The sequence below is a fragment of the Eupeodes corollae genome, chromosome 1 (assembly GCF_945859685.1).
Source record: "Eupeodes corollae chromosome 1, idEupCoro1.1, whole genome shotgun sequence".
Classification (NCBI taxonomy): Eukaryota; Metazoa; Arthropoda; class Insecta; order Diptera; family Syrphidae; genus Eupeodes; species Eupeodes corollae.
The window spans coordinates 253,551,971-253,560,910 of record NC_079147.1 but is presented as its reverse complement, the minus strand read 5'-3'; the positions used below and the strand labels follow the sequence as shown (position 1 = coordinate 253,560,910).

Sequence of the window (8,940 nt, the reverse complement as noted above, 5' to 3'; positions counted from 1 at the left end):
ATTTTCCAGTAAAAATCTCATCCGGATACGTCCGGATGCGGTTTTTAGAGCAATTTTAGGTTGGGATGTCATATAAAAAAAAAAACAATGAATTAATAATTTAGATTATGGAATTTTATATTTATGCCTTTTAACCAGTTCTGACGGTCTTATATGGTAAAAAGACGCTTATGTAAAAAAAAAACCTTAATTAACCCAGCACTGAGTTAACAGAATTATATCAACAAGTTTCGTAGAAAGTACTCTAATTTTCTGAAATTGAAAGTCTCTCGTAATAGGGTTTTTTGGTACTAACAATATGATATAGATGGTCGGAATAAGACAATGTGGTAAACAGAGTTTTATATTTATATACATCCCTTTTTATTTAGCTTGCAATTATTTTGCATTTGGTCTCTTTCTCTTTACCTATCCTCAAAGCTATCTATGTATGGACCAGAATACGAACTAATTTTTGGTTCATAAAAAAAGCAATATCGCTTGTTGTTTTTGTTTTTAAATAATAAAACACGGTTAATATGTAGAAACTTTAAAATGTCAAATTCAAACCGTTATTTTTATCATACGCTATTAGCTATCATCTATTTTGGTTATTTCCAAGAGTTTGCAGTTTCTTTGTTAGACAATGTCAATAAGTATTTTCCAATTTTTCTCTAAACGATTTGGTATATGGGTTTTAGTTTCCTTTTTATTTCCGCTGTCAGTGGGGTATGGTATTGTATGATAAGTTGCATTGCACTGAATTTCAGTTTCTCAAAGATTCAGAATTTCAGCTTCTACACGATCTTTGTTTTTTCTAACTTCTTCCGGAGTTTCTTCCGAAAAGGAAAATTGAAGAGCTGGTGAAAGATGGGTTAAGAATGGTCGAATACTTTTCCAAATTCGTTCTTTATTTTCTCGTTGAAAAAGTTTTAATGGTACCAGGAATTTAAGAAATAAATGTCCATCAGAAATACCTTCCATTAAAACTTCATAGATTTGCTCACATCAAATTAAGTTTATTTGAACTAATTTGAATTTAATTTATTTAAGACTAGCGGCCCGTCCCGGCTTCGCACGGGTAGACATAAATAAGTACAGATATTTAAGTTATACTTATAAGCATGCTAATTAAAACGACAATGAAAAAAATTGTATGCTTATCTTAAAGCCTCCCTGTACACTACGTTGGCTGTAGTATTTGTAGGTGGCAACAAAACGTATTGATTTTCAGGAGATCCTACTCGAGAAAGCGCCACATACAATTGCCCGTGGGAAAAGCACTCTTTCCTTAAGTCTATACCAACTATGGAAAAAGTTTGTCCCTGGGATTTGTTTATTGTAAGGGCAAAGGATATTTTTAAAGGGAACTGTAACCGTTTAAAAGATATGGGCAAATCAGTTGGTATCATCGGGATCCGTGGAACATGTGCGAGCTGACCGGCCGCGGGACCCGTAATGATTGTTGCTACAATTACATTATCTCTTAATTCTTTGATCAAAAGTCTTGTACCATTACACATATTGGGAGGGCTTAAATTTCTTAAAAGCATAACAGGCGTACCTATTTTTAATTTAAGTTCATGGGGTGGCAAGCCAGCAGGATTGAGGGAATTTAAAAATTGCTGTGGGTAGTGCACTGTATCTTCGATGTTGCACACGGTGTCAACAGATTTGTAACATTTAAAATCACCTGGTACTTTTTCAATAATAATTTTGTTTATCTCATTTACTGAGTCGTTTCTGGGTGACAATATCGCTCTCGAACAGAGCCAATGGAAATTTCTTACTGTAAGATTGTTGATGTCGGGATAGATTTTGTCTATAAGAATTTCTAGACTGTGAACAGTTTGGGCCAATCCAATATCCAAAAGTACTTGGGAGCTGTTTGCAATTGGAGTAGTAAATTTTCCGTCTCCTAATTTAAGTATATTTTCTGAGAAATTACCACCGCGGTTATTGCATAAATGTGCTCTCATATTCGTGCGCAAATTAAGAGTTTTAATTGATAGCCACAAAGGTGATGATTTAAGGCATGCTTTAATAACGTCGGCACGTGTACCTTTTGTTACAACTGGTAGAGTTTGGCGAAAGTCTCCAGCGAAAACAAAAGTTACGCCACCCATCATATTGCATGAGTTTCTTATATCTTTTAATGTGCGGTCCACTGCTTCTACATGAGCTCTATGGCTCATGGTGCACTCATCCCAAATAATCAGCGACGTGTCCTGTAAGAGCTTTCCCAGTGGACCATTTTTACGGATTGAACATACAGACTGTTGATCTAAAGAAACAGTCAACGGTAATTTAAACGTAGAGTGAGCCGTTTTCCCATCATATAATAGGGTTGCAGCAATTCCTGACGATGCCACAGCCAGTGCTTTTCTTCCGGATAATCGTACTTTTGACAATACTAAATTGGCAAGAAAGGTTTTACCCGTGCCACCGGGCGCGTCCAAAAAAAAAAGTTGACCACTGTTATTTTCCACACTTTCAATTATAGCATCGTACGCTATTTTTTGATCTGCCACTAACTTGGGTACATTTGAATTGACAAATTCTGACAACTCGTTAACATCATATATACGGCACGGTATGGCATCAACTACATTTTGTGAGCGATTCGGAGAAGGTAATCCAAAGTCTCTTAAACTTTTGTCATTTAATTCTAAAAGTTTGTTTTCGATTTGTATCAAACCTTTGTTATATACATCATAATCGGAACCTTGTTCTTGGGCTATATGTCTGATGTCTTCACACAAATCATCTTTAAACGTGTCCCATAATTTGAGAGGTTCCGAGGGAAAACAAAATAATAATATTACCACAAACAACTCTCTCAGCCTTAACGGACATTGAGAAATCGAAGCTTCTCTCAAAGTAGTTTCCCATTGGTTATCATCTTCTAGCAAACCCCTTTCTCGGCAAGCGGCTTGGTAAGTTTCTTTAACAACTCCGTCAACGGTTTTTAAATCTTGGAACGATGTTGGGCCACGTACATGATGAAGCAGTATCCTGAGATAAAAACACTCTGACTGGGAAGGATGAACGCTGTATACTCTTCCCAGTGCCGCATCTTTTTTTATACCGGGATGTCCAACTACTTCTTGGCCACGTTTCCTTCTAGAAAATTTATTGTTAGCCCATGTATAATAATGAGGAACTTCGTGATAGAGTAGTGTTTTAGCAAAACCATCACTGTGGCATAGGTCAAAAAACGCCGTAAGTGTCGTTTTTGGTGGATTTTGCGCTATATTTTGCATATTTTCCGCTGAGAAGTACACTCGTTGTCCATTCTCTAGGTGTACTGCTAGGTGTACTACGGTAGGGTGTCTGTCATGTATAGGAAACTCTAATATCCTCCACACTGCTTCAGATGTACTTATGTACCGGCCGTTCAAATAATTTTCAACTTCATCGTGAGCATTTCTGACACTGAAAGTTGCTTGATCCGATCCTTTGTTAATGTATTTACATATGTATTTTATGGCTTGTACGGAATGACAATATTCAACATTAATATGAGCATTAAAAGATCGACATAGTATTGGGGAATATGGAACGATCCATCTGTTGTCTATATTAACCGTACGCCCTCGGACATTCAATGCAGCAATCTGCCCTCCGTTGTCGATATCGCGTCGTCGATAAACGGGATACCCATCCTCACCGGTCTGGGTTTCAGTCACGAAACGTCGTGGATATTTTTTTGTACATATCCCATTTTTCATGCACGGAGAAGTCAAATTTTCTTGTCCACATGGTCCATGTACCATATTCTTTGTGACTATCTCAAATAATACTGGGTCTTCGTCTTTATTAGGTAGTTCGGCAACTATTATTTTATCAATTTCATCGGGTTGTACTTTTGAGTTCAACCAAAGCAACATATGACAATGCGGCAATCCTCTTTTTTGCCACTCAACAGTAAGCATATAACATTTAACCGGCCCAAAAATCGCGTCTTTTGTTAATATTTTTATCATTTTCTTCATTTTTAAGTGAAACACTCGAGCTATGATGTCATGCCGGTCGAAAGACCGTTGACCGGGAAAAAGTTCCTGTTTTATTTCTTGCCAATCTGGATTACAGGTGAAAGTTATGAAAAGATCTGGCCTTCCATAATTGCGCACGTATGTCATTGCATCTTGTGTCTTTTCGTGGAGATACCTTGGAGACCCAGTAAATGATGACGGCAAGATGACATGCTGTCCGATATTAGCTGCAATTACCCTTGCGTCTTGGTTTAAAGCATCCCTTAAATGAATATAGTCATCCGCTCTAAGCTTTTTTTGGTTTCGGTAAACAAAATTTAACCTTTCGGAAATCATCTTCGGCATCATATCCACACAATATTGATTAAACAAATCTTTGTAATAATGGAGTGCATTAAAACAGTTGGCCCTAATCATTAAACGGTATGCATAATATTGCATACATGACACAGTCTTATTTCTTGAGGAATTCTGCTGAGGAATAGTTAAATAATATCCATCGTCTCCTGATGCAAACATCAACGGATATTGTAGCGGATCATATGCTCGATGTAATTCCGACACTCGTTTTAGTTGTCCGTCTCTACCGTGCAGTACTATATCCGTGGGTCCTTTGTCTTCATCGACCAAGCGAACGGCCACTTCATTTATTGAAGGGGCGTTATATCTTCCTCTGTGTTCTGTATGGGGTGTGCGATCAGAGTAAATGATCAATTTCAAACTGTCGGGGGTATTGAGTTCAATACTATGTTTAAAACTTCGTATGTAAACATTGTGGCTATTCAACATGGTCTGCAATTCGTTTATCAAATTTAGTTTTAGCATGGGAGCCGTGTTTGATCGCAATGATAGTTGATCAGCATCGGAAATAAAATATATCTGCAAAAATTGGGGAATTTGTCCTGATGGCGGTAAAAGGCTACCTATGAGATGATAAACTTGTCCTTCCACCTTAAAGGTAGGCATAAAATGACCCTCCTTAATTTCTTTTGCCCTAAAGGAAGTCATTTGAAAAAGGCTATTGTATCTACGTACGTTATTCAAAAAATGCGCGGATAGTATATGATTATTTGTCAAAAGACTTTTAATTGGTTCTGGTGGCTCATCAATGTTAGGGAGAACAACCTTTCCAGATGCACAGCACATACCTTTCGCTTCCTCAGCCCATTTTTTAGCGAAACATATCGGACACATCTTATTCATTGCTCCGATTTGGATGCTGTTTTGATGAGCATATTCAATTTGAGGATCGTAACTAAATGCCGACCTATTACTATGAGCTAAAATTCTATTGCGCGTCCTAGCTCTTAACGACCGTTGTCTATCTCGCTGTGTCAAAAGCCGCTGCGAGCGTTCAGTGCTAGATTCCCGTGCACGCGTTCGCGAGTTCCTAGCTCTATTTTCTTCAAGTCGCTGAGAGCGCTCAGCACTTGACTGTCGTTCGTATCTTGCATTTTGTTCTGCAAGAGGAATTGAACGTTCGACGCTTAATTCTCTGGCTCGCGATTGGGAAGCGTACACTCTCATAATTTCCAGACGATCTGCATTTTCAGAAGAAGACTCTCCAATACGACGAACTTTTACTAATCTCGCTTGGGAACTATTCTTAGATAGCTGCGACCTTCTTCTTCTAGGCATATTGCTATGAAGGATATTTATTTTAAATAATAATAACAAAGAAATTATTCAAGTTCAAAGAGATATTTCTGAAAAGAACTGTGAGAAATATGAAAAAGTGTGATAAATACTAAAATTAAGTAGCTCTGAAAAGAACTTTTGAAGTGAAGCATACAAATGTGTTTAAAAAACTCTAAATCTTCAATGTCGCTTGCGTCCACTGCGTAAGGAGCTGACAGCGCAAATGAGAGTATATTTAATAATGAGCAGAGACACTCTCCACGTTTTCCTTCTGAGTTCATGTTTTAAATTACCCCTATGTCACACAAACACGAGAAATAGATGGTAGTAAGAATAGTTACAGTGTAAAAGAGAAGGAAGAAAAAGAGTTACAATTCCTATTCCAGCCCTAATTGCATTTTAGTGTTACCAGCTGTTTTAAATACGTACGCAAGAAGTAAAAAGTACTGTTTCTTATACTACGCCAAACATAACTTTTTTATGTTTTTAGAAGAACAAAATAAAGATGAAGTTGCAATTTTCATATTTCAAAACAATACATTTATTTAAAAAATACATAAGAAGTATTTTAATTTATAAAATAAAAAAATGACACAAAAAATAAAAGAAGAGCAGAGGCTGGTCACATTCAATCAATGAACAGCACGGAAAAAACCATACACACACATGCGATCACATTGGATCGCCTTTAAAAATCCATTATGAAAAAAGACCTCATTTATGTATCATACTATCGAAGGTGTATGTGCTGGTGTTGGGAAAACCGATTGTGTATCTTTCTAACATTAACTATGTCAGGTAAGGATTAAAATGGATATATTTGACCTGTTTTCACTTATAATAACTTTTTGTTTTGTTTTATTGTTCATAGCGTATGCGATAAAAGACATTTTATGGCTAATTTTTTTACACCTTCGGTTGGTTTTAATAGGAATTTGTAAAGATTTCTATAGTAATCTAGTACTAAATATAGCCTATGTTACTCAGTGATAATGTAGCTTTCTAATGAAAAAAGAATTATTAAAATCGGTCCAGTACTTTTTGAGTTTATTCGTAACATACAAAATACAAATCTTTCCTCTTTATAATATTAGTAGAAGTAGATAAGATAGCTTATTAAGATTAAATGAATTTGTTTTTATTTTATTTACTTGAATCATTTTTTATTTTGTATTTATTATTTAAATTTATTTTATAATTTATAACACTCTTAACGACGACGACGACGACGACAAGGCTAAGATAACAAACAATGCAATTAGCTCTACGCGCTATCGCGCGAGCTGCATGTTATCTTAGCCTTGTTGTCGTCGTCGTTAAGAGTGTTATCAATTTTACATGTGCTAATTTCATGTCGCACATATAAAATTTATATTATTATATTATCTTTATTAGCACATATAAAATTTATATTATTATCTGTATTATCTTTATTAACTTTATTATTATGAATAAATTTAAATATATTATTATCTTTATTAATAGCCTTGTTAATCAAGATGATTTTTAAGTATAAATAGTGTGCATTTTGTGTGTAATTTTCAAATATAGCCGAAGACCTAAAAGCTCAACAAGCAAACTTGCAGCAATTTTCTCAAAGGGTAAGTAATTGTTGTATTAAAATTGTTTAAATATTTAGATTTTTTCATACTAATTCAATTTTTGCTTACAGGATTTCTGCAGAAGCCTCCAAAAAACTGTATACTACACGATGTATACGGAAGAAGATTTGACAGTGGAACAATGCGACTGGATACTGGCAAACTACGAGATGCCTTCACAGGAAGCTACCTTGCCGTATGAGAACACAACAACCACTTGCATGTCATCCATGATTGCTCCTACAGCAACAGCAGCTGCCGCTGTGCCTTCAGGAAATACATCGATAAACTTTGAAAACACCAACTATCTAAATCATTATAAATGCAATCTTTTATCCTTGGAATTGCAAACAAAATAAACCTACACATTTGTTTTACACAGAACCATTCACTTTCAAGCATATTAAAACTGAATGTTTAGTAAATTATTCAAAATATACATACGTTAAATATGGTAAACAAATCTTTGTTTTCATATATGTTCTCCGAAAAAAGCTATTTTTGCTTTTAGTGGCTGTGGAAATGGGCAAAATTTTGTTGTTCAGATTCGTCTTGCTATTCGCTATCATTCCTGAAAATTTCATCAAAATCGGTTCACAACTTTAGATTTTATAGAGTTTTGTCCGCTCTCCCATACAAGGTGCCCCACTGTGCGCCGTCCCTCGGGATTTGATTCGAAGACCTTCCGGGCTGGAGCGTTGATGTCCATCCGCTCTACATGAACTAGCCATCTAAGTCGTTGGACTTTAATTCTGCTAACTAGGTCAGTGTCGCTGTACAGCCCGTACAGTTCGTCGTTATATCTTCTCCTCCATTCTCCATCTATGCGTACAGGACCAAAAATCACCCGAAGAATTTTTCTCTCGAAGCATCCTAAGACGCTCTCATCTTTCTTTCTCAGCGCCATAAATGAGAACCGGGATGATGAGTGTCTTATAGATTGTGATTTTAGATGCTCGAGAGAGGACTTTACTTCTCAATTGCATTCTAAATGCAAACAAGAAGCGATTTGCAAGAGTTATTCTTTGTTTAATTTCAGCGCTGGTGTCGTTGTCTGTATTAATAGCGGTACCTAGGTAGACAAAGTCCTTAACTACTTCAAAGTTATAGCTGTCCATGGTGACAGTTTGTCCAAGACGTCGTCGTTCAGTGTCCTTTTTTGATGACAGCAAATACTTGGTCGTGCCCTCATTGACTACATAACGCTTTGATCTTTCAATTATGTCAATATCATCTGCGTATACGAAGATTGTGCCTCTAGTGTTGACGGTTGAGTTTTGCAAAATTCTTTCCAGAACGATGTTGAAGAAGTCGCATGACAGTGCATCGCCTTGTCTAAAACCTTTTTTGACATCAAATGCATCGGTGAGATCTTTTCCGACACTGATAGAGCAGCGTGCATTCTCCATCGTCATTCTGCACAAACGGATAAGTTTGACAGGGATGCCAAAACTAGACATTGCTCGGTAGAGCTCTTCCCTATAGATGCTGTCATACGCGGCTTTAAAATCGATAGAGAGATGGTGGGTATCGATTTGAAGCTCCTGGGTTTTTTCTAAGATCTGCGGTATTGTGAATATTTGGTCGATAGTGGACTTTCCTGGTCTGAAGCCCCACTGATAACGAATAATCAGGTTGTTCGCGAATGGCTTCAGACGTTCACATAATACGGCAGAGAGGATCTTATACGCAATGTTATGGAGACTGATGCCTCTGTAGTTGGTGCA

The 8,940-nt window shown here is 36.6% G+C and overlaps 1 protein-coding gene across 1 annotated transcript in view; it reads right to left on the bottom strand.

Annotated features, from left to right (window-relative positions):
* The window catches only part of LOC129949842 (uncharacterized), an 11,845-nt gene extending 6,233 nt beyond the window's left edge, over positions 1-5,612 (bottom strand). The window contains exon 1 of the mRNA XM_056061521.1: positions 1,770-5,612. Within this exon, the coding sequence (XP_055917496.1) occupies positions 1,770-5,612 (3,843 nt within the window). The remainder of the gene's footprint in view (positions 1-1,769) is intronic.
* Between the last annotated feature and the right edge of the window lie 3,328 nt (positions 5,613-8,940).